At 47.0% G+C, this 26,952-nt stretch overlaps 1 protein-coding gene across 1 annotated transcript in view; it reads right to left on the bottom strand.

The window, feature by feature from the left end:
* SMC1A (structural maintenance of chromosomes 1A) overlaps positions 1 to 26,952 on the bottom strand; it is a 1,753,330-nt gene that overhangs the window by 1,540,394 nt on the left and 185,984 nt on the right. The window contains exon 6 of the mRNA XM_044060554.1: positions 20,414 to 20,431. Coding sequence (XP_043916489.1) covers positions 20,414 to 20,431 — 18 coding nt within the window. The remainder of the gene's footprint in view (positions 1 to 20,413; positions 20,432 to 26,952) is intronic.

Raw genomic sequence — 26,952 nt, 5'->3', positions numbered from 1 at the left:
TCCCTCATCTGGCCCATCATAGAATACAATGCCCCTTTTGGGATGTACCTTACCCGACACCTGCAGCAATTAGAAAGACCCCAAAAGTATCTCACCAAGAGGATCAAGGGTCTCAAACAGATGCCATATGCTGCTCGGTTAAAAAAACTCCAGCTCTACTCAGTTACATACCGCTTACTTCGAGGCGATCTATGCCTGACATACAAAGCTATGTCAAATCCAGAATTAATGGACATGCTCCACCTCAGTAAATCTAAACCCCTTAGAGCCACATGCTCGCGGGACTTGAACCTCAGCACAGAAATAAATAGAACTTGCTGGAGGGACAGGTTCATAACCCAGAGGCTCCCTTCGCTCTGGAGTAGAATTCCAGTTCATGTGAGGCAGAGCACCTCACTGAATCTCTTCAAGAAGAATCTCGATAGGTGGATAGGGGATCGTAGGTTTGTCCCAGGGATTACTCCTGTGTCACTATTAGACAGAGGCACAGTAAATTAACCTTAAAAAGGGCACAGTATACTCAAATCAAGGGGTGGCGTAAGCCATACAGAATCGGGCTAGGCTTATAATTGCCCCAGGGCAGATAGCCTAGTATGAACCTATGAACCTATAAGAAGTTATGTACTTACCATAATGTTCCATGTTTGTAGTCCATCTCACCCTTCATTCTTTACATATGGGATCAGAGCCAATCCTCGGCTCCGACTCGGCCTATTTACAAGCTGGAAGACTTCTAGTTGGTTCATGGCTAGGAAGGTATCCCATGGTGCACCAGTATGATCCCCAGATCTTGTTTGCTGCTGACTAGATGAAACAATAACATCCAGAAAGAAGCCAATACTAAAGGTCTCCATAAATAATGAAATTAATATTTTTCTGTCTCCAGGTACTTCCAGGATGGGTACAGGAGAGCGGGTTCGTAAGAATGAAGGATGAGATGGACTACAAACATGGAACGTTATGGTAAGTACATAACTTCTTTATGTTCTGTAGTCCTATCTCACCTTAATTCTTTACATATGGGACAGCGTCCCTAGCTCCTTATTCTTGGGTGGCTCAAGGAAAAATACTCCTGAGTACCGTGGAAGCAAAAGATGCTCTACTCCTGGAGATTAAATCCAATTTGCAATGAATAATAAAAGTGCGAGGGGTAACCCATGTAGCTGCTGCACAGATATCAAGTGGGACCCTGGCTTGAAAGGCTGCAGAGGTAGACAGATCTGGTAGAATGAGCCTTGATTTTAAAGGGTAAAGGTTTATCCTCAGAATTGTAAACATAAGCTATACAGCTAGAAAAAAAGTTATGTACTCACCATAACGTTCCATCTGAGTAGGTAACTTCATTTGGCAGCAACCTGTGGGTATCGGATCCGATCCGGATCTGAGCCGGCAGCTTTCCAAGCTAGAGATCTGAGCTCCAAGCTCCTCCCCCTTACCCATAATACCCTGCTACCTACCTCCAGTTCTCAGATCGAGTTTGCCCTATTAGCACAAAATACCAAAGAAACAAACCACCTGAACATCCTAACCTGATACAAACTAGGAGTGAAACAACGTTCATTCAGGTGATGAACTACGGGTTAGGGGGACAGAGGGGGGGGTCGGTTGCTGACAAATGAAGTTACCTACTCAGATGGAACATTATGGTGAGTACATAACTTCTTTATCTGAAGTAGTTAACTTCATTTGATCAGCAACCTGTGGGACAGAGTCCCCAACTACCAAAAACTTGGGAGGTCCTCATGGAAGGATATTCTGCAGCACTGCAGAGCCAAATGATGCCCTCTCCCTGGATATCAAATCCAACTTATAATGTGTAATAAAAGTATGAGAGGAAGCCCAAGTGGCCGCAGAAAAAAATGTCATCTAAGGGCACCCTTAACCAAAAGGCAGCAGAGGTAGCCACAGAGCGGGTAGAATGTGCACAAACCCCCACGGGCTCAGGTCGACCAGAGATTTTGTACGTGAGCAAAATGCAGTGAGAAATCCACCTAGCTAGAATTACCTTTGTCACTGGTTTACCCAAAGATGGCTTAGCAAAGAAAACAAAGAGCTGCTCCGATTTATGAGAGGCAGCCGCTCTATGCACATCTAATGAATGGAGTCTGTACTCCCCTTTGTTCTGGTAGTTAGGGAAGAAGACAGGCAGATTAATGGATTGGTTGATGTTAGCCTCGGAAACAACTTTAGGTAAAAAGGAGGGATTAGTCCTGAGGGAAACTTTGTCTTTATGGAAGACAAGATATGGAGGTTTAGTACAAAGGGCCTGAAGCTCCGATACCCTTCTAGCTGAGGTAATAGCAATCAAGAAGGCAGTTTTCCAAGACAAATACTTTAAATCAACTGAAGCTGCAGGCTCAAAGGGGGGACCAGTAAGAGCCTGGAGGACTAAGGTTAGATCCCACGGAGGAACCGCATTCTTTACAGGAGATCTTAAAAGAAAGGTACCCTTCAAGAAGGTCTTGCAGATCTTAGAGGAAGCTAAGGGACCAAGATGGTCTCTGATGTGGAAGTGGGAAATAGCCGCCATCTGAACCTTCACAGTTGAAGAACTGGCCCCCTGATGAAAAATGTGGGAGAAAAACTCAAGAACTGCTGGAATGGGAGCCGTAAAGGGATCCAAATTCCTATGCCCTGCCCAGATAGAAAAACGTTTCCATTTACTACTGTAGACTTTCCTGGTAGAAGGCTTATGTGCGGCCACCAGGATGGACTTAACTGCGGATGAGATACTGGGAGTCCTAGCCACCAACGGAACTGGATCAACCAAGCCGAAAGCTTGAGGTCTTCCAGGTTCGGGGTTTTCAATCCCGAAGGATGAGAGATCAGATCCGGAATGGGATCTAAGATCCAAGGAGGAGCTACTAGATGAGACCGCAGGAATGAGAACCAGGTTTGACGAGGCCAGAATGGGTTTATGAGGATAACTCTGCTCCCCAACCGACGAGCTTTCTGCAAGAATTCTGTCATTAACGGGAGAGGAGGATAGGCATAAAGAAGACCGGATGGCCAAGCATGAACCAAAGCGTCTCTGGGGCTCTCCCCCGGTGGGGAGATTAGAGCGAAAAACTCGCTGCACTTTGCATTCGAAGGCGACGTGAACAGATCGCAGCAAGGTTGACCCCATTTGAGGAAGATCCGTTTCTCTACTAAGGGGTTCAGAGACCACTCGTAAGGTGAGAGGATAGTTCGACTCAGTTTGTCCGCTAAAATGTTGGATCGACCTGGGATGTGCGTTGCTAGCAGAAAGCGGTTGGTGGATATCGCCCACTCCCAAACTCTCATGGCCTCCTGGCAGAGAGGGTAAGACCTGGTTCCCCCCTGTTTGTTGATGTACCAGACCACTGACGTGTTGTCTATCTGAATTGCAATAGTCCCTAGAGGAAGAAGGGCATGGAGAGCCTGCAACGCTAGAAGCACCGCTCTCATCTCCAGAACATTGATATGCAGAATGGTCTCTGCTGGAGTCCACGTGCCTTGGACGGTTCTGCCCATGCAATGCCGCCCCCACCCTAGGCGAGAAGCATCCGTGGTCATTGTGGCTTGGGGTAGAGGCATCAAAAATGGGCTCCCTTCCCAAAGCTCTCGGGAATGGAGCCACCAAAGCAGAGATTCCCTGCAAACCCTGCTGAGGGGAATAGGGGAGTACAATGGATGTCTAAGGATGGACCACTGGACCTGTAAGGTCCATTGAAGAACCCTCATATTCAAGCAGGCTAGGGGTGAAAGGTTGATAGCCATCGACCCTAGAGCCCTCAGGACTAATTCCGCCGGTGGGGCTGAAGACTGTAGAAGAGCCAAGACGTGGAGAGTTAGGTTGCGGAGTCTGTCCGATGTCAGAAAAGCCTTGGACTGAAGCGTGTCTATCCTGGCCCCTATGAAACCCAAGACCTGAGCAGGCTGAAGGGACGATTGTTTTGCAGTTTACAGTGATCCCCAATTGGTGGGCCAAACGCAGGAAATAATCCCTGGCCGAGCATAGTAGATGCCTGATGGAAGCAGCGTGGAGCCAGTCGTCCAGGTAAGGAAAGACCTATATTCCCTGAAGTCTCAGGTGGGCCGCTACAACTGCTATGACCTTGGTGAACTCCCTGGGGGCTGTGGTGAGACTAAAGGGGAGGACCCTGAACTGATGATGGCTGGCTCCCAGCCGAAAGCGGAGAAACCTTCTGGATCGCCTGTCCATTAGAATGTAGTCGTACGCATCCTTGAGGTCTATTGAGCACATCCAGTCATTCTCCTGCAGAAGGGGGAGAATAGATTGAATGGTGACCATCCAGAATTTTTCTTTGGCAACGGACAGGTTTCACTGTAGACAGGTCGAGAATTGGCCTTGGGTCCCCCGTCTTTTTTGGCACCAAAAAGAACCTGGAGTAAGTGCCTGATCCGGACTGGCCTGGGGGGACGCACTGGATGGCTCTTTTTCTTAGCAGCTCTTCTATCTCTAAGGCTGCTGCATCCCTCTGATTGGGTGGGACATCGGGGAGGTGCCCCAACTGAGGGGGAGAACTCAGGAAATGGAATAGAGTAACCTCTGGATATAATAAGGAGCACCCAGCGATCTGTCGTGATGGACTCCTAATGTGCTAGGTGCTCAGAGAAACGCCCCCCAGACTGCCTCCAGAGAGGAGCAGTTGGGCAACCCCTCAGGGTTGCTGCGCGGGTCAATCGGAAAAGGGTTCCCTCGACTCGAATTTCTTCGGCCCCCCCTCTGCCTCTGGGCCGGCGTCCACCCTGTCCTCCCCTGCTTCTGAAAGACGAGGGATCCGGAGCAGAACGGGATTGTTGAGATTTCCGGAACCACATCTTCTTTTGTCCTCTCTGGTTCCTGGAAAAGGACCTTGGAGGAGCAGAGAAGCGGACTCCGTTGGCAGACAATGTCTTCCCGTCTTTCTCGCTCTGGAGTAGCGTATCGCGGACAGTCTTGCCAAACAGCGTAGAACTGTCAAAGGGAGCATTCGCTTAGGATGCCTTGAAGGGTTCCGTAAAATCGCAAAGACGAAGCCAGGCATGACGCAGTAAGGCGATGCCTGCTCTGCTGATTCTAGCTGCTCCCTCCGTGGCATGGGAGAGAAGCCGCATAGAAGTGTTGGATATCAACTTTAGAGTGGTCATTCGTGCCGAGAAGGTTAATTTGTCCTCGGCCGACAGACTCCGGGGGTGACCCAGCGTACTCTTTGATTAGGTCCCACTGAAGCCGAATTACGTGTGCCAAGTAGTTCAGTGCTCTCAAAGAGGAGGTGGCTGAAGCGAACATCCGCTTTCCAATGTGGTCCATCATCCAAGACTCGTCTGGAGGATGTACCGAGGAACTTTCCTGTGCCAGTTCCTTCTTGGTGGCAGCCACCACCACCATGGCAACTACTGGGGCACCTTTGCTCCACGCTGTCCTGTTTGTCAGGGGGCTAAGGATTTTATCTGGTCTCCTGGGTATTGGCTCTACAGTGTCCAGCTCCTTCCACGCCCTGGTAGTTATAAGGTCTACCGGGGGGGGGGGTCAGCCGGAGGGGACACCCAAGAGGTAGATGGGCCTGCGTCAAACGCCTCCAGAAACACAGACTCATACGAGGAAGGCTTTTGGGCTGAGCACCACCCTCTAATGCGCATCTCCATGATGTCTCCAAAGGAGACGTCCTCGTGGGGGTGACCTGGGGGAACCTTCCCCTTCCTCCAAGTCAGTGTCTTCCGTGAGGGACTCGGGGGAGTCCAAGTGCCTCCATTTACACTTTCGTTTGTGAAGGACCTCCTCGGGGGTCTGTCCGAGGAGGGCTCACCAACCAGGTCCTGTTCCTCTAGTAGAACCATCTGGGACGTAGACGCAGGCTGTCCCTGGAGCCGGATGATGGAGGATAGGCCCATCTGCGAGGGAATGGCGGGTGGATCCGTAGGATGAGCCTGGGGCCTCAAATCCCTCGAAAGGACCCTTTCCACGACTCTGAAGGCAGAGGGTGAACTGCTCTCCATGGGATCCGAGAGCAGCCCCCTCAGATCTGACGGGTGGATCGGCGCCGGAGTCGACGCGATCAGACCCAAAAGAGAAGTGCGCTCCGACCGCATCGGAGCCGAAGACACACTAACCCCTCTGGATCAGAGGCTAGGCTCACGGCCCCGACAGCTCAGATCCAAAAAAGGACGAGACAAACTCGAGGGTACAGCCGGTGAAGTAGCGATTACTATCGGCGCCGACACCCCGGCTCCGAAACCCGATAGTGGATCGAAGAAGGTGCAATGGGGACAAAGAAGGGGGCCGAGCTCCCCCCCCCAGAGGGGGGGGGGGGCAAGAGCACTCCCATCTGCATTTGGGCCTGAAGAAAGCGACGCATCATACGGTCCATGTCTGTGTCCGAAAGGCTCCTAGTGGATCTAAAAGAAGCCGCCGAGGCTGGCCGGTAAGGCTGCCTCGATGACCTTGAAGATGACAGGGTCTCCTCCTCCGGCTCCGGAGAGAAACGTGGAGAACGAAGCCGAGAGGGGGGAAGACCCGGAGACCTTTAGGGGAGAACCGAGCTGCTTAGCCGGCGGGGCCGAGGGGGCAGAATCAGCCCGCCGCTTGTGGCTCCTATGCCTCTCCCTGTCACGCTCCTTGTCCCTTTTCTCTCTCTTCCTGGAGTCCCTCTCTCCCTGGGCCACAGTGGGAGTTTGAGTCCCGGCCAGGAGAGCAGGAACAGTCGGCGGAACAGCCGCGGCTGGTGCCATTGAGTCAGAGGAGGACGAAGCAGAATCCGCGGGCAAAAGGCCCGCAAGGATTAACTTGGTCCTCCTGTCCCACAAAGCCCGGGGGTTAAAGGCCGCACAAATTTGGCAGCCTGATGACAGATGGACCACCCCCAGGCAAATAACGCACTGAGTGTGGCCATCGGCTGGGGACAGCTTATGGCCACACTCAGAGCATTTAGAAAATACGGCCTTAGGGCCTTCAGCCATATTAACAAAACACACACCTTCACACACAGATAAGGGGAACTACAACTAAAAGACTACTTTAAAAAATTTTTAGTAAGTATACTAAGGGTTGGAAGGAGAAACAGACAGACGCACAGACAGACACACAGACAGACACACAGACAGACACACAGACAGACACACAGACAGACACACAGACAGACACACAGACAGACACACAGACAGACACACAGACAGACACACAGACAGACACACAGACAGACACACAGACAGACACACAGACAGACAATTTTTGAAGAAAATAACTAGAGAATAAAACCCTCTAATTTACTCACAAACCACCAGGAGCTCGTCACTCGTGCTTCAAGAAGCCGCGGAAAACGAGATCTGAGGACTGGAGGGAGGTAGCAGGGTATTACGGGTAAGGGGGAGAAGCTTGGAGCTCGGATCTCTAGCTTGGAAAGCTGCCAGATCGGATCAGATACCCACAGGTTGCTGATCAAATGAAGTTAACTACTTCAGATATCCAGTTAGAGAGAGTCACTTTGGAAACTGGTAAGCCCAACCTGGATTCGGAAAAGGAAAGGAATAAAGTACAGTTGTGTACACTTACCATAAATGTAGATGTTCGAGTGTTATTCACTGTTGCAGTCATTACATTCGGGTAATCTGCTGGCAGGTTGCCCTCAGTCGGCCTGAATTCCAAAGTCTTGGGTCCTGCGTCGGTTGCTGTCTGCTCTTCCATGACGTCGGGGGTATAAAACATGCAGCCCACGCCATTTTCTTTAGTTTTTCTTGCCCCCGATGTCAGGTGCCCCCAAAAAGGTAGCAATATTTTATTTATATATATATATATATATATATATATATATACACACACACACACACACACACACACACACACACACACACACACACACACACACACACACACACACATGCATCATCATCAACTTTACCTTCATCTACAAGCAAATACACCACATAGGTTGTAGAAGATAGAGAAGGAAAGATAAACTGTAGAATGAAAGGGGGATGGTGGGAGGGTAACCTGGACTGCAACAGTGAATACACTCGAACATCTACATTTATGGTAAGTGTACACAACTGTACTATGTTCTTCGTGTTTCACTGTTGCAGTCATTACATTTGGGTAGAATCCCAAAGCTATGGTTGGGAGGATGGAGCTAAACAGCATTAGGTGCGGCTATAAGGCCCTGCAGCACTGCAGTGGCAAAGCCTGCCCTGGACTTAAGAGTAGAGAGGCAAATGGTAATGCTTTGTATAGGTGTGAATAGAACTCCAAAGTAGCAGCCTCTAGAATATCTTTGGTTGGTACTCCTCTGAGAAAGGCTGCTGAAGTAGCTGCAGCTCTGGTGGAATGAGACCTAATGCCCTTGGGCACAGGTTTACCATGGTGAAGTAGAAGAAACGGATGCAATGGCTTATCCACTTTGAAATGGTCTGCTTTGAGATAGCCTTTCCCTCTGATCCTGCAGCAAATGACACTAGTAGTTGCTCAATTTTTCTTAGAGCTTTTGTCCTGCTCAAGTAGAATCATAGCTGTCTGTGTACGTCCAAGGAATACAGAATTCTCTCCACTTTGTTCTGCGGATTTGAATAAAAAGTTGTCAGATGAATTGTTTGGTTAAGAGCCACACTGGAAACCACCTTAGGCATAAAAGTAGGATTTGTCCTCAGAGACCCCCTATCTGGGTAAAATATGATAAAAGGCTCTACAGCCATGAGGGCATGTAGCTCTTAAACTCTTCTTGCTGAAGTAATTGCTAGTAGCAGAGCGGTCTTACATGATAAGAACTTTATATCAGCGGTAGCGGCTGGTTCAAATGGAGGCAGGGTGAGCTTTTCCAACACATAATTCAGGTCCCATGCAGGTAATGGTGATCTTCTAGGAGGCCTTAGGTTTTTTGGCTCCTCTAAGATACTGCTTTAGTAAAGGATGAGAAAAGATTGGTGGCTCTGTATTGTAATGAGCCAAAATGGCAGAGGCATGGATTTTGACTGATGAGAAAGATAGGACTTTGTCAATCTCAGTTAAGTATTGTAATATCTGAGGAATATGTTGTTCTGCTTTATCAGTTCCTTGTACTTGATTCCAAGCACAAAATCTCTTCCATTTGTCAGCATAAGATTTTCTAGTACTAGGCCTTCTGGCTTCCAAAATGACATCCATCACAGCTTTACTGAGAGGTGCTGTTTGTATGATTACATGATTAGCCATGCTGCCAGGTTCAGAGTCTGTAGTTGATTGTGCAGGTTTTGATGGTTTTGCTGGGACAGTAGTTGTGTTCTGTGAGGCAAGGTCCAAGCTGGGTATTGAGACAAGTTCCTTACGATTGGTTACCAGTATTGGCGGGGCCAGTCCGGGGCAATTAATATCTCTGGCTTCTCTTGTCTGACTTTTAGGAGGACCTTTGGTAGAAGAGGCAGAGGAGGGAAGGCGTAAACTGACAGGTTTTGCCAGCTGAAGGATAGGGCTTCCACTTTCCATGCTGGTCTGTGATAAGACCTTGTGCAGAATCTTTTCAATTGATAATTCTGAGGAGAGTCAAATAGATGTCTGGGCTCCCCCGTTTCTCTATTATCATGCTGAATACTTGTGGATTTAGTTTACACAAGTGAAGATCCATAAGGTTTCTGCTTAAATCGTCTGCCAGAGTGTTCTGTTTTCCTGGCAGGAATTGAGCTTGAAGATTTATTTGGTAGGTCAAAGCTATTGTCCCACAGTGTCATGGCTAGTCTGCAAAGGGGGTATGAGTGTGTGCCCCCTTGCTTGTTTATATACCACATGACTGTGGTGTTGTCCGTCTTTATCAGTAGTTGTCCTGGATGAAGTAAGCCCTTGAAAGCTGTTTAGGGCATTTTGAACTGCTAGCATATCTTTCTGGTTGATATGTAGATGCATTTGATTTGGTGCCCATATGCCCTGAATGCATCTTCCTGCCATGTGTGCCCCCCCCCCCGGCATAATCTGATGTGTCAGTTGTTAAGGTTTGGCTGGCAGGGGGTAGAGTGAAGGGCCGTCCCATGTTTTGGTGACAAGCCTTTGCCCACCACAGAAACTCCTGTTGCAGGCAGGGGATGAGAGGAATCATTGTTTCCAGACTGTGTGAATGTTGACTCCATAAACGTTTTAGGTACCATTGAAGTTTCCTCATATGCAGTCTTGCATATGGAATTAGTAGGATGCAGAATGCCATGAAGCCCAGAGCCTGCAGAATTTGTCTTGCAGAAGACAGGGTTTTTGTTGCCATCAGTTTGAAGTAAGTAGTCAGATGCCTTTGTTTGTCTGGCGTGAGGTAAGCCATCTGGGCAGTTGTATGCAAGCTTGCACCCAGGAATGTTATCTTTTGAGAGGGTACCAGCTGTGATTTCTTTCTGTTTATTGTGTACCCCAGGCATGCTAAAAGCCTTTTCACAAACGCCAGGTGTCGTAGAAGAGTGCCCTTGTTCTCTGCTTGAATGAGACAGTCGTCCAAGTAAGGATATATCTGAATACTTCTTGGTCTGCAAAATGCAATTACTGGTGCCAGGCACTTTGTAAAGACCCTGGGCGCAGTAGATAAGCCAAAGGGCAGTGCAGATCTGCACGACTGTCTTATTGGGACATGCAGGTATGCCTCTTAAGTCTAAAGTCACCAGCCAAGCATTCTTGCCCAGCATCGGCAGAAGCTGTTGCAAAGTGAGCATTTTGAATTTTGGAATGTCCAGGTATGTGTTCAAAATCAATAAATCCAGTATTGGCTGCCAGGCCTTGCCTTTTCTGGGTACCAAGAACAGTCTTGAGTAAAAACCTTGTCCTTTTTCCTGTTCTGGTACTGTCTGAATGGCCCCCATATCCATGAGGGACGTAACCTGTTTCTGTGCCTCTGCCGACTGGATATGGGCAAGTCTGGCCAACCATTTGTCATTGGCAGAGTGTGGAAATGGAATCTGTATCCCTGTGAAACGATGTTCAGTACCTATTTGTCCTGGGTTATTAACTGCCAATTTTGTGCAAAAAGTCTAATTTTCCCCCTATGGGTGCTGCCAAAAGATAATTGCTTGATGTAGGTAGAGGGAAGTAATTGGGATTGCTTTCTGTAGGTTTGCGCTTTATCTCCTCCAGATTTGGAGGTGGATGCTCCCCATTGCTTTGACCTGTATGAGTCTTGAGCCTGGTACCTTGAACCCTTAGGGCATCTGGATTTGCCCCTTTGAGCTCTGTCTGACACAAGAAAGGACCAATTTCTGTAGGCCAGTGTCTACTGAATCTAGGTGGCTGCACTTGCAAGAAATCTAACAGTTTTCATAGACTTAGCTTTGTCTTCCACTTTCTTTAAAACCTTTTCTGCCTTAATACCAAACAGAGAATCATGCTGTAAAGGTGCATCTAGCAATTTAGCTTTAACATGATCACGCAAATTTTGCTACTTTAACCAGGCATGCCTTCTAATCACAGATCCAGTAACTGCAGCCCTGCAGGAGGCCTCTAAAGAATCAAACCACATTGCAAAGTATGCTTTCTAACTTGTTCAGCTGCATGCAATAATTCCTGCAATTCCTTATTTTCTGCACATTCTGAAATAATTTTCTATTTCAGCAATCCCATAACATGTTGTTGGTACTTAAGCATATGAAATTGACAGTTTAAGGCCTTAATTGCCAAGGTTGCAGATGTATAAACCTTTTTTTCCCCATCTGTCCAGCGCCCTTGAATCTCTGTCGGAAGGGGTAAGGTTTTTTGCTGCTGAGGCCTTAACTCCCTTTGGACCCTGCAAAATAGTTTCAGGATCAGCAGCAGGGTTTCTAAATAAAAAAATGTATGAGAGTCAGGGACCCTGTAATACCTGTCAGGCTTACTGGGCGCCGGAGGTAAAGAGTCAGGCTTGACTCCGAAAAAACATCATCCACAATGTCTAACACAGGGGGAATGGCTAAAGGCTTGTGCTGAGGGAAGAGGAGGAAATCCCTGAGCCTCTTTTTTGATTCTGAGAAGTCTTGACTCTCCCAATGAAAATGCTCCGTCAAAGTATGCAAGGTTTCTCCAAATGAATAATCCTCAGGAGGAGATGCAGATGGAATAGACTCCTCAGCATCAGAATCCTCATATGGAGGTAAAGATAACTCCTGATCAGAAGAGGAATCAGAAGAAATAGAAACCTGATCTGAAGATTCAGTCAGTGTCTTGCCTAGGCCTCTTATCTGGAGGGGGATGGGTACCCCTGATCAAGGTAATAAGGTCTTCAGCCATTTTGATCATCTGTTTTTTAGGCATAGAGAACTGTGCATGTGGCTCAGGCATTGTTTTTTTTAGTTTTAGAAGGTGTCTGTCTTTGGTTTTGGAGCTTTCGGTTTGATATAAAAATGCTGAAGTCTGAATACACCCTCAGAAGCCTGTGCCTGCTCAGCGGCTCCGGACCCATCAGAAGGAGATGCATCCATCGGTCCAATACCTTGAGTATCTTGCGGCATGCCGGACTCTACATGGGTGTCGGCAGTGGCCTGCGACTCGAAGGTAGCGGGTATAAGGGGCTGCGAAAGCACCTCACTGAGTACCGCTGAACGGCTTAGGGGAAGCTTTGTCGTCAGTTTTGGATCTCGACTGCCTTTCTCTGTCCTTTTCTTTGCGCTTTTTATGTACTCTGGTAGTCTGATTGCTATCCGACGACATCTCTGGGTAGTTAAATCTGTTTCCAAAATACTTAGATGCAAAAATATACAGATGCTTAATATTGCGTTGGTTAAATCTAGCACAAAACCGACAGCCAGGCACGTTGTGATCAGGGCCTAAGCAAGGAATACAGTATAAATGGAAATTCTTATGAGGTACTTGCTTCCCACAAGTAATACAATTATTAACTTTTTCTGACATCGGTAAAAAGCAAGAAAAAAGTTTCCCCAATAGGGTACTTAGCTTTAGTGAAGACTTCGGTTCTGAAACTCAAATGCGAATATTTCAGTAGTCAGCCGACCGCCACTTACGAAATGCTTCTGCTTTGAGCACCGCACGGCAAGAAAGACAAAAGAAAATGAGGTTGGCTGCATGTTTTATACCCCTCACGTCATGGAAGAGAAGACCGCAACCAATGCAGGACCCAAGACTTTGGAATTCAGGCCGACTGGGGGCAACCTGCCAGCAGATTACCCGAATGTTATGACTGCAACAGTGAAACACGAAGAATATCTGATCCGATTTTTTGATGTCTTTAGTCCGGTGTAAATAAAAAAGTAATTGTCTACGGACATCCAGCTGGTGAAACCTGTGCTCAGCTGCGCTGGAGTGATTTGGAAAGAAAACCAGAAGTTCTATGGACTAATTCAAAGTGGCATGGGAGGAGACCTTGGGGACAAAGGAGGGATTAGTACGAAGGGACACCCTGTCTTTGTGAAAAATCAGATAAGACGGTTTAACAGACTATGCTTGCAATTCTGACACCCATCTGGCAGACATGATAGCCACTAAAAACAATGTCTTCCAAGACAAAAATTTCAAAGAGGATGAATGATGAGGCTCAACGGGCGGAGATGTTAATTTAGATAACACAAAATTTAAATCTCATGAGGACACAGGTTCTTGAACAGGTGGTCTTAAAGTGGCACCTTTAAGGAAGGTTTTGCACAGTTTATGATACATCATGTTAGAATCTGGGAAACCTAGATGAAAATTTGAAATCGCTGCCAATTGAACTCTGATAGTGGCAGCCGCAGATCCTTGGTGAAAAAGTTCAGAAAGACATTCCAAAATCACTGGAATGGAGGCAGTGTAGGGGTCAACATCCATTTTCTCTGCCCAAAGAGAGAATATTTTCCATTTACTGGAATATATAGTCTCCTAGTGGAAGGTTTATGAGAAGACGTAAGGATACGAGTCATGGAAGGCGAGAAGTCGTGAAGCCTAACTAGGAATGGAGCTGGAGCAGCCACACTGTAAAATGAGGGTGTGTGAGGAGGGTTGAAGCGAACCTGACATGTGAGTCAACAAGTCTGGAACTGGGTCCAGAATCCAGGGATCGTCCAGAAGAGGCCAGAGGAAGGGGAACCAAACCTGACGAGGCCAGTAAGGAGCAATGAGGATCAGTTTGCATCCCAGCCATTTCGCTTTCTGAATAACCTTGGGAATGAGAGGAAAGGGAGGAAAAGCATACAGGAGACCCAGGGGCCAATCATGAACAAGTGTGTCTCTGGGTGACTCCCCCGGAGGGGGGAATGAGGGAAAAGTAGCTGCTGCATTTGGCACTGATTGGGCTGGCAAAGAGATCGCAGCAAGGCTGTCCCCACCTGCGGAAAATCTGTTCCGCTGTTTCCCGTTTCAGAGACCACTCGTGAGGCATCAGGATCGCCCGGCTGAGCTCGTCGGCTATCACATCAGTCGTCCTTGGAATATGCTTTGCCACCAGAAAACGCTGGGAAAATATCGCCCATTTCCAAACTCGCTTGACCTCTCAACGCCAGAAGTACCGCCCTCATCTCTAGAACGCTGATATGCAGGTGAGCCTCATGATCTTGCCATGTGCCTTAGACAGTCCTGCCTAGATAATGACCCCCCACCCCCTATCTGTGAGGCATCCGTGGCAATGGGTTGGAGAGGACCAGTGGTCAGTTGATTTGGTAATGTCCAAAGGAGGTCCTTCATGAAAGATTCTGTCAGCAGAATGAGATGGGATAATGGAAGGTGCTGAAAGGACCATTGGGATGACAGAAGCCACTGAAGGATTCTCATGTGTAACCTGGCTAGTGGCACTAATAGTATGGTGGAAGCCATGTTCCCAAGGAGCTGCAGAATAATCTTGGCTTTTGACCCTTCGTAAGGGGGAGAAGACGCTGACTTTGAAGAACCAGGTTCTGTGCCCTTTTGGCAGGAAGACGAGCCACCATGTTTACTGTGTCTACCTCTGCGCCTATAAAAATCACAGATTGAGAGGGCAATAAGGCAGATTTTTCCCATTTTAGAGAGATTCCCAGCTGGGCACAAAGCTGAATAGTAGCATCCCTGCTCTGAAGGAGTAGAAAAGTACAGTTTTGTACCTACCATAAATGTAGATGTTCGAAGATCCACATTGCTGCAGTCCTAACACTTGGGTAGTCCGCTGTCCCAGTCGGCCCGAATACCAAAGTATATGGCTGACGTCGGTCAAGGCGCATTAGTCTGACGTCAGGACGTCAGGGTACAAATGCGCATGACCGACGTCATATCCTCAGTCTTTTCTTGCCCCAGATGTCAGAAGACCCTAAAAAGATAAGGCTAAAACCAAAAACACCACACACTCCTGCACCAAATATATATACAATATATACAAATTTACAAGAGTATAACCTCACCCACACAACCACCCCTAAACACAGAGGGAAGGAGGGAGGTAAATTGGACTGCAGCAATGTGGATCTTGAACATCTACATTTATGGTAGGTACAAAACTGTACTATGTTCTTCATACCACATTGCTGCAGTCCTAACACTTGGGTAGAATCCCAAAGCAGAGGTAAGGGAGGCTGGCAAATCATAAGGAAGCAGGAGCTGACAACATGCCCTGCAAAATAGCCGTGGCAAAACCAGCCCTAGATTTAGAGTAGAGAGGAAGGTGGTAATGCTTAGAGAAAGTATGCACTGAACTCCAAGTAGCTGCCTCCAAAATATCCTTAGTTGCCACCCCTTAGAAATGCTGTTGAAGTGGCAGTAGCCCTAGTGGAATGAGGCCTAATCCCAGCTGGAATCTCCTTGCCATGATGGGAATAACAAAATGCAATGCAAAACCCAATCCACTTAGAAATAGTTTGTTTTGACACAGGCTTGCCCTGAGAACTCAAAGCAAAAGAAACAAACAACTGCTGAGACTGCCTAAAATCCTTAGTCCTGCTTAAATAATAACGCAACTGCCTGTGTACATCTAAAGTGTGCAAAATCTTTTCCCCTTATTTTGGGGATCTGCATAAAAGGTAGGCAAATGAATAGTTTGGTTTAAAGCCACACTAGAAACCACTTTAGGCATAAAGGAAGGATTAGTGCGTAAAGATACCCTATCCTTATGAAAAATCAGGAAAGGCTCAACCGCCATAAGGGCCTGCAATTCAGACACCCTTCTTGCAGATGTAATGGCTAACAAAAGCAGTCTTCCATGACAAATATTTCAATTCAGCAGTAGCTGCAGGCTCAAAAGGTTGTAGAGTGAGTTTCTCCAACACAAAATTGAGGTCCCAAGCAGGAGTAGGAGCTCTCGTGGGGGTCTTATATTCTTTGCCCCTCTAAGAAATTGCTTGAACAAAGGATGAGAAAACAATGGTGGGTCACAATCATAGTGAGCTGAAATTGCTGCAGCATGAATCTTAATGGAAGAGAAAGACAAACCTTTGTCCAATAACTCAGTAAGATATTGAAGAGCCACACTCAAATTTGGCTCAGAAACATCCAAATCCTTTGCTGCACACCAAAATAAAAATCTCTTCCATTTTCCTGCGTACACTTTCCTTGTACTAGGTCTTCTGGCTTCCATAATCACATTCAAAACTTGTTGAGGAAGCTGAGACCTGCCATGGTTCAAAACAGAATATGCCAGGCTGTTAGATGAAGAAAGTGAAGCTTGACATTGAGCAGATGCCCGTCCTTCTGAGACAATAGGTGTGGAATCAAAGGTAAGGGCCATGGAGGCTTCCTTACCAGACTCCTCAGCAATGGGTACCAGTGCTGCCGAGGCCAATCTGGAGCTATTAAAATCATCCTTGGCTTGTCTTGTCTGACCTTTAGAAGTACGTTTGGGAGGAGAGGCAGAGGTGGAAAGGCATACACATGAAGATTTTTCCAACTGAAAGAAAGAGCATCCACTTTCCAGGCTGTGTGATGAAACCTTTTAGGTGCAAAACTTTGGCAGCTGGTGGTTTAGTGGAGAAGCGAACAGATCTATGTCTGGAGTTCCCCATGACACTGTCAATGTCTGAAATACATGAAGATCCAGTTTCCACTCGTGGGGATCCATGATTTGCCTGCTTAACACATCTGCTAAGGAGTTCTGTGCTCCTGGCAGAAACCTTGCTTGAAGATTCAGCTGCAAGCTTAACGCAGTCTCCCACAAAATCATTGCTTGCCTGCATACAGGATAAGAATGTGTTCGCCCTTGTTTGTTGATGTACCACATGACAGTTGTGTTGTCTGTTAGAATCAACACCTGCCCTGGAAGAAGTAAATCCTTGAAAGCCAGTAATGCAAACTGGACTGCTAACATCTCCTTCATGTTGATATGTAGATGCTGCAGTCTGGCAGGCCACTTGTCTTGTATCCACTTTCCATTCAGATGAGCTCCCAAGCTGTGTCTGAGGCATCTGTCGTTAGAATCTGACTCGCCTCTGGCCGGGTCACAGAGAGTCCCTTGTTTAGGTGACATTCCTGAGCCCACCACAAAAATTCCTTTTGAATGCAAGGTATTATTTGAATGACAGTGTCCAAATCCTGGCAGTGCTGTGTCCATACATTTTGAGATACCATTGTAGCTTCCTCATATGCAGTTTGGCATTGGGAAGTACCAGAATACAAGATGCCATGAACCCTAAGGCTTGAAGGACTGTCCTTGCAGTCAGCCCGGACTGATGAGATAGTTGATGGAAGTAAAGAAAGATTCTTTTGTTTGTCCGGGGTTAAAAGGCCATCTGGGTTGCTGTATTCAGTCTCACACCCAGAAAGCACATGTCTTGAGAGGGTACTAGACTGGACTTTATTTCGTTCACAGAATACCCTAGGCATCTTAGCACTGCTATCACATATTCCAAATGCTGAAGAAGCACGTCCCTTCCTTGAGCCAGAATCAGGCAATCGTCCAAATAAGGATAGATTTGTATTCCTTTTAGCCTGAAGAAAGCTATCACTGGAGCCAGAACCTTTGTGAATACTCTGGGCAGTAGATAAGCCAAAGGGCAATGCAGAGAACTGATAATGAGAATTCCCAGCTCGAAAGCAGATATTTCCTGCAAATTAGTCTGATAGGAACATGAAGGTAAGCTTCCTTGAGATCCAAAGTTACCATCCAGTGATCTTTGCCCAGCAGAGGTAAAAGCTGTTGTAACGTCAACATTTTGAACTTGGGAATGTCCAGATAAGTGTTGAGGATAGACAGATCCAAAATTGGTCTCCAAGTGTTCCCCTTTTTTGGTACTAGGAACAGGCGAGAATAAAATCCTAGGCCCCTTTCTGGCACAGGAACCGGCTGAATGGCCCCTATTTGGAGCAACAGAGAAATTTGCTTGTGAGCCTCTTTCCTTTGTTGAGGAGGAATGTCTGGCATGCCTTTGAAAGGAGGCAAGGTATGGAAATAAAACCTGTAACCGTGGTGAATGATATCCAATACCCATCTGTCTTGGGTAATTAAACTCCAGTTTTCTTTGAAAAGTGCCAACCTTCCTCCCAAAGGTGCTGCCAGACGAGAAGATTCTGGCAGCTGAAAAGGCAGGTCATTGTGTCTGTTTACGAAAGGACTGACCCCTGCCCTCACCAGAAGACTGAGCAGGTGAACTCCCTGTTCTAGGCCTAAAAGACCCTTGAGCTCTGCCTCTACCACGTCTAGACCTACCCATAGACTGGGAATCATAAGCAGGATATGTCCACCCCTTGGTAGGCCAATTTCTACTAAACTTGGAGGCTGAACCTGCAAAAATCTTTAACAGTCTGCATAGACTTAGCCTTGTCTTCCATTTTCTTTAGAACTGCTTCCACAGGCGAACCAAACAACACATCAGATTGTAAAGGAGCATCTAAAATCCTTGTTTTCACATGCTCAGCTAAATTCTGATCCCTCAACCAGGCGTGCCTGCGAAGAACCGAACCAGTGGCAGCCACCCTCGAAGAGGCCTGCACAGCATCAAAACCACATTGCAAAGAATGCTTACCCACCTGTTCAGAAACATGAACTAAATCCTGCAACTCTTTACACTCAATACCTTCCGCCAAAGCATCTACCTTAGACTTTAATTGTGAAAGGAGATAATTTTGGTATTTCAACATGTGAAACTGGCAATTCAAAGCTCTCATGGCCAAAGTGGAAGAAGTATACACTTTCTTTCCCCATCTATCCAAAGCCCTAGCCTCTTTATCTGGAGGAACAGGATTTTTAACAACAGAAGCCTTAACACCTTTAGGCCCCTGTGAAACAGTTTCTGGGTCTGCCCTAGGACTCTTAAAAGATACTTATGAGCTTCAGGCACCCTATAATATCTATCGGTTTAACTGGAGCAGGAGGCAAAGAGTCAGGGTTCAGAGAAGCCTCTGCAAAAACATCCTCTACCACATCTAGAACAGGAGGTATAGCTAAAGGTCTATGCTGGGGTAGAAACAAAAATTCCCTAAGCCTTTTCCTGGAATCAGAGAAATCCTGACCTTCCCATTTAAAATGCTCCCTCATGGAATGAAGAGTCTCTGAAAATGAAAAATCCTCAGGAGGAGAAGCAGAAGGAGTAGAATCATCTACATCAGAATCAGAGTAAGGGGAATACTCCTGCAAATCTTCAGCCGAAGACTCAGAAGCATCCGAACACTGCTCAAAACTCCCAAGCTCAGGTTCCACCCTAGGCCTCTTATCAGGAGGGCATAGAACCTCTAATCATTGTAATCAAATCTTCTGCCATCTTAAGCATATGCTTCTTAGGTACAGACCCTGAAGAACTAGGGGTAACTCCTGAAACAAAACCTGGCCTGCCCCTGGGAGAAGCCTTGGAAACAGCAGGGGAGGGCCTAACCACCTTAGGAAGGGAGGGAAGAACAGCTACCTGAGAAGCCCCTTCCGCCTGGCCTACCCTCCTGAGAGGTCACATCTTGCAGTAATAAAGTCTCTCCCTGGGATTCCAAAGAAATTTCTGGCTGAACCCCTGGCTCCACCGAGCCCTCTAAAGAACCGGCGTCCGGGACGGACGGTTCTTCCAACCTAGGCTTTGCTGTTTTGTCCTTGCGCTTTTTGAAGCGGCGTCGGAGCATCCGGCGGCATTTTATAATTACACCGCTTCCCAAAACTAACCTGGCACAATCTAATCTTCTCTTTATAGTGCGTTTGTTAAATCTAGCACAAGAGCGACAGCCAACAACGTCGTGCTCAGGCCCTAAGCAAGGTATACACAAGGTATGGTAATCCCTATGAGGTATCTGTTTCCCACAAGAAATACAGTTACTCACTTTTTCTGACATCCGGTAAAATACTGAGGCAAGAAAAAAACAAAATAATCCCCAACGGGGTACTTAGCCAACTTGGATTCGGTCTGAAACTCCGACTTCGGAAAATCTCAGAACGCCAACCTGCACATGCAAAACTGCTTCTGCATCGGACCATGCGGCAAAAAAGACTGAGGATATGACGTCGGTCATGCGCATTTGTACCCTGACGTCCGACTAATGCGCCTTGACCGACGTCAGCCATATACTTTGGTATTCGGGCCGACTGGGACAGCGGACTACCCAAGTGTTAGGACTGCAGCAATGTGGTATGAAGAACATCTTGGTGAGGGCGGTCAGGAGCCAGTCGTCCAAATACAGAAACACCTGGAATCCTAGACATCTCTGGTGAGCTGTCACTACTGCCATACATTTGGTGAACACCCTGGGGGGCTGTGGTGAGACCAAATGGCAGAGCACGGAACTGGTAGTGACTGGCTCCCAGCATGAAGAGTAGATGACTCCTTGATGTCCTGTCCATTTTTATGTGGTAGTAGGCATCTTGGAGATCTACTGAGCACATCCAATTGTCTTTCCCTAACAACGGGTATATAGACTACAGTGTTACCACCCAGAACTTGTCCCTCTTTACTGATTCGTTTAATCTGCTCAGGTCCAGAATGGGCCTCCAGTCCCCTGTGCGTTTTGGCACTAAAAAGAATCTGGATTAAGTTCCGGATCCTACTTGATCTGCTTTGGACGGTTTAGATGACTCTGACAGCAACATGTTGACCTCCACAGTTGCCTGATCCCTGTGACTGGGTAGAACATCTGGGATCTTCTTGAGAACAAAAGGTGGAAAAGAAAAGGGCATGACATAACCTCTGGTAATTCTTTGTACCCACTTGTCTTGAGTGATACTTAGCCAGGCTTCTGACGACAAAGAAATGCAACCCTCCGACCGGCCCCAGAGAAGCACAGTCAGGCCCCACACCAGGAGCGCTGGTAAGGCCGGCCCCAAAAGGAATTGCGACCTCCCTGGTTTTGCAGACCACCCCTGCCTCTAGGGAGACGTCTACCATTTCCTCCTCCCCCTCTGAAGGATGAGTCATCCTGTGCCTCCTGGAAAAACCACTGGTACTTCTTGAACCACATCTTACCTACCCTCTGACTCTTAGGGTATGGTCTAGAGGGAACAGTAACACGTACTCCCATGGCAGAGAGTGTTTATCCTTCTTGCTTGCACCGGATGAGAGTGTCCTTTACCTTGGATCCAAACAATGAGGAACCGAAGGGGGCGTTGGTAAAGGTGGACTTAAATGGTTCCACAAAGTTACACAAACGCATCTAGGAAGGACTCCTCAGGGAAATTCCTGAACCCGCTGCTCTACTAGCTCCATCGGCAGCATATGAAATAAGTTCAAGGTGGACAACTGGGCAGAAACCTTGTCAGGGACTCCCTCAGTACAAGTACCTTGTAAAGAGTCTCCTAACTCTTTAAGGAGATCTCTCTGAAGCCTTGTAAAGTGAGTAAGGTAATTCAGCAATCTAAGGGTAAATGCCACTGAAGAAAATATACACTTCCCATATCTGTCCATCGTTCGAAACTCCTTATTCGGCGGATGAACAGAAGAAGTTTCAGGTAGCTCCTTTTTAGTGGCCGCCGCCACCACCATGGCAACTACAGACACACCTTTGGGGAAAAAAAAGTATTTTCCCGGAGGGGGAGAAAGGAACTTGTTCAGTCTCCTAGGGACTGGCTCCACGGCATCAGGAGTACCCCCACACCTTTCGACTAACTAAATCCAGCAGTTCGTCAAAAGGTGGAGACACCAAAGAGGCAGAAGGTTGAGACCCAAAAGCCTCCTCATCAGAAGGGGTGACAGTGGGCCAGCCACACCTCTGTTTAAGGATCTCCAGAATGTCTATGAAGGAGACATCATCAGAGGACGACTTGGGGGACCCTTCCGACTCTAGTTCAGTATCAGATGTCAAAGGCCAATCCTGGGAGTAGACATGCTTCCTCTTCCGTGTAGCCTCCTCAGAAGGATATTCCAAGGTCTCGGAAGAGAGGGGCCACCAGCCGGTGGCTCCCGAGGCTGGGGATCTCTGCTGTAGCTAGAGGGAGCAGGAGCTGAGACAGAAATAGGTGCTACAGGGGGAAGAGTGCCAGTACCTCTGGTAGGAGCAGACGATCAGGACAGCACATTCACCATCTCGAATGCAGACCTCTCCGGCTCCGAGGGGACCGAGAATGCAGTCTGCGCCAGAGCTATCGGCTCTGAGATAGACACAGGGTCCGAACTCACCCTAGCCAACCAGATAGCTTCGGCCCCTGGACACTACGGATGGCACCGAAAGCGTAGGAGCAGAACTCTGCTCTGAAACGGCCACAAGGGGAGCTGGAGCCGAAGGTTCCACCGGTGGTACCAAACACTCTGGCTCTGAAAGACCAGCATGGCTTGGAGGTGGAATGAACACAGAGGGTTGAACGGGCTTGAGTGGCTCCGGAGCCGACTGGGTCGGATCCAACAACTATTTAGGCAAAGCAGATGACTTCAAAAGTCCCAGCACTACCCTCTCCACATCTTCTTCCGATAAACTCCTGGAAGACCTGGATGACACAGCAGGAGATAGAGATCTCGGAGGTACAGAAGACTTCAATAACAAAGAGGCCAGTAGAGGGTACACAGACCGGCTCCAAGAAACAGTCTCAATAGTCTCAGCGGTCGGCTCTGATATACTTAGAACCGACCCTGCAACAACAATACCGCTCTCAGTCAGCTCAGAGGTCTGTGGAGCCGATGAGACAGTTTTTAAAACTTTAAGAGGTGGCTCCGAGACACCAGCCGGTGCCGGTGAGGGCCTCTTAGAAGATTTTGGACTTTCCCTTGGCAGATTTAGAGGATGATGAGGAACTAGACAAATCTTCCTCGAAGGAAGGTTTAAGAAGACCTTTTAGGATGAGCTTGTTCTTCCTTTCCTGCAACATCCTAGGACTAAATGCATGACAAAATAAACAGGTCTCCTGTAAATGGATGGCCCCTAAACAGTAAACGTAGTTACCGTGACCATCCATTATGGACATTTTTTGAGAGCACTTAATACATTTCTTAAAGCCGGATGGCTTATGATACTTATTCTCTTTAGACATTCAGCGGTATAGGACACACACACAGAGAAAGGGAAGGAGGAGGACTAGGTCCTCTAATTTAAATGGGCCTAGCCCTGCAGGAAGAAAACGACACCACGAAGACTAGGTCTTCTAAGTTAATCAGGCCTAGCCCGGGCAAGTCAGAGATACGGTCTTCTAACTGAAACAGACTCAAAAGTTAGAGAAAGTAAGAAAGTATCGCACACACAACAAGAACAGTAATGAGCGAGAATTCACAATTTCAGGCTTATGTCAAGCACAAACAGAACATAGTTCTGTTAACAATATTAGCAATCCAACGATGCTAACAAGCAAATTAATTAGGCTAAATAACAAGCGGAAAACCGCCAAAAACTATCAACACACACAGAACAATAGTGCGCAAAAGGCGCCTACGCTAATCCAATCTAGAAAAAACAGTACACGGGATAACAACGAAGTAAGAAAAGGCCAAAGGCCAAAAATTAAGCTAACAACTTTAACAACAAGTGTTGATCTTGGTAGCTTTGAAACTGCCCGCCCCTCTTGCAAATTTGCACTTGGATACTCCTCCTGGGCCCATCTCATTTGCTCACTCATAAAAAAAAAAAAAAAAAAAAAAAATGTATCTGCTTTTACTGTATTTGTGTTTCTTCCTACTTTATTTTGCTTTTGTGTCATCTTAAAAGTACTCAATTGTATTTATTACTGCTTGGTGTAACTCACTCTAAGCCTTTTAGTTTAAGCACTTGGGCTTCAGACCAGTTGTTTTACATTAAGAAGGTTTGTGGTCTGCACTGTAGTGGCAGGACAGGTAACTTGCATCCTTCTAAGTTGGGAACTGCTGACTGAGGGCTCAGTGTTTGTTATTCTAAAAGTGTATTAATTCTGGTTTAAGCACTTGGGCTTCAGGCCAGTTATTTTACATTAAGAGGGTTCGTGGTCTGCACTCTTGTGGGAGGAGAGGCTGGACTCTGCCCTTCTGAGCTGGGAATTTCTGGTTAAAGGCTTATAGTGCCTGCATATTTGAACTGCTTCTTACTGAAATTGGTACACCTTGTTTGCAGTAGCATAGACTAAACCCAGGCCTGCTGAATCTAGCTTTGTTTGTATAACTTGAGCACTAATCCAGGCATTCTTTAAAGTACTCAATTGTATTTATTACTGCTTGGTAGTAACTTGATTAAAGTGTAGCTATCATTCTAAGTCTTTTGGATTAAGCACTTGGGCTCAGACCAGTTGTTTTACATTAGGAAGGTTTGTGGCCTGCACTGTGGTGGCAGGACAGGTAGCTTACATATTTCTAAGTTGGGAACTGCTGATTAAGGGCTCAGTGTCTGTTATTCTAAAAGTGTATTAGTTCAGGTTTAAGCACTTGGGCTTCAGGCCAGTTACTTTACATTAAGAAGGTTCGTGGTCTGCACTCTTGTGGGAGGACAGGCTGGACTCTACCCTTCTGAGCTGGGTATTTCTGGTTAAAGGCTTATAGTGCCTGTATATTTTAACTGTTTCTTACAGAAATTGGTTCACCTTGTTTGCTGTAGCATAGACTAGACCCAGTCCTGCTGAATCTAGCTTTGTATGCTTGTTTGCTTGTTATTTCCCTGAAACGCTAATTCCTCCTAAAACGCGGCTTTTCAGTGCTTCTGTGGATCCCTAGTGATATCTGCACTGCTTACTGTACTTATTTCCTTGTTTTACTTGAAAGAAAGTTACTGTTTGTCGTTTTTGCATTTAAGTTACCTGTAACACATTGCATTTAAGTTACCTGGCACTTGCTCACTAAAGCGATTATACAAGTCAGCACTAAAAAATTAAAAGCACTACACCCTCACAAACTCCCCTTGAGTACCTTGTTCCCCATTGGCCCTTTTTTCAATTATAAAGGAATTCCCAATACTATTCTAGCATGTCCAAAGGTCAGTTGTCAATCTCCTCTCCGGTCGAGCTGGTGAATCTGGGAATCTTGAGGCAATGTTACAACTGCCTCATGTACACAGACAACCCTCTCCTCCTCCCAACAAATTCCAACACATGTGAGAGATGCAACCATATAGCCAAACTGGAGGCTAAGCTCTCTCAACTCAGTACTGGCGTAACCAGTCAGGAGGAGAAGGAAACCACACTCACTACAATTCCAGTCTCACAAAGACCTACCACGACAGCAAACCAAACACAATTCTAAATAAAACCAAACACATTTCTAAATAAAAATCTGCCTAAGCAGCAGAGACCTCCAAAGCAGACACCCAAGCAACCGCTACCCCAAAACAAAATACGTGCAACACATAGCTCACAAAGCCAGTGCCGAACAGTCACAGCCCTTAAGGCTAAACAACACACCTGATGCACTTGTAATAGGTGACTATCGTCAGGCACACTGACGTCCCGCTCACCAGGCTAAACAAGGAGAAGGTCACGGTGAGCTGCCTGTCGGGCGCTAAGATCTGCCACATAAGACAAGCACTCGGGTCACTCCAAGGCAAGTACACATATGACTCCGTCACTGTCCATGCTGGTGTGAAGGACCGGAGACGTACCTCCCTGGACTACATGAAAAGAGACAGAGGAGCTCTCTGAGCATGTAGCCCAGGCCGGTATGACCCTGACCTTGAGTAGCATCTTACCCTCAAGAAGAATGATGCCACAATATGAAGACAAGATGATTAATTTCAACAATTGGCTTACGTATTGGTGTCATTCAAAGGGGATCCAACGCCTGTCAGCCTGGGATGACATGCTCGACAAGCCACGATGCTTCGCTAGGGACGGCTTGCACCCGTCACCCCTGGGCTTTCGGATATTGGCGAAGGCTCTTGCTACCCCCATAGTGCCTTTTTTAGGCAAGGCTCAAAAGACAAACCCACCTCCATAGGTATCACAAGGGATAAGAAACTAAGAGTAATGCTACTCAATGCCAGAAGTCTAAACCTCAAGATGCATGCACTCGAAACTCTCCTTAGCATGGAGAACATCGATATCTGTGCAGTAACAGAAACCTGGTTCAAGGCTCCCGAGAGCACCCCAGCACTACCAGGTTTATACCTCATACCATGCTTTTCGGCCCCAAAACTTGGACCAAACCAGAAAAGGAGGGGGAGTATCAATATTCGTCAAAGATACCCACACCTCCAGGTTGGTGGCACAGCACGAAGCATCAGAGACTATCCATGTGCAACTAACAGTGGGTAAAACGGACTTCCAGTTTATAGCCTGCTACAGACCACCCTCCCAAACCCAGGAACCTCACTCGGCCTTCCTGAGAACACTGGAAAATATGAAGGTCTCTCCAAACACCATTATATTGGGCGACTTCAACTACCCAAACATAGACTGGGAGCATTACTCTAGCTCCAACACCCTAGCTCAAAGGTTCCTAGAATTTATAAACTCAAATGCTATGGAACAACTTGTTACCACTCCCACAAGAGTGCAAAACATACTGGACCTGATCATCACCAACATGGGGAATCTATGCTCCAGACCAGAAGTGTATCCCTCACTGGTAAGATCAGACCATAAACTAATCTCACTGGATATTCACATCCCGACCCCATCCACTGCCTAGAAAACCACAGTGAAAAACTTCTCTAAAGCAAATTTCACACTCCTCAAAACAGAGGTGGAATCCTTCAAAGCCCCCGGGCCTGTGGAAAATACGGCCCAGACCGCATAATCCTTTATAAATGCATTCTATGAACACCTTCAGGAATGCATGGATCATGCAATCCCAAATAAAACCAAGACCCAATCCACCAAAGGCAGACGTCCTGTCTGGTGGACCCCAGCCATT

The sequence above is a fragment of the Protopterus annectens genome, chromosome 1.part0 (genome assembly GCF_019279795.1).
Source record: "Protopterus annectens isolate FY-2018-M chromosome 1.part0, PAN1.0, whole genome shotgun sequence".
NCBI lineage: Eukaryota > Metazoa > Chordata > Ceratodontiformes > Protopteridae > Protopterus > Protopterus annectens.
Note: the sequence above shows the minus strand (reverse complement) of the source record. Positions and strands in the feature narration are given on the sequence as shown.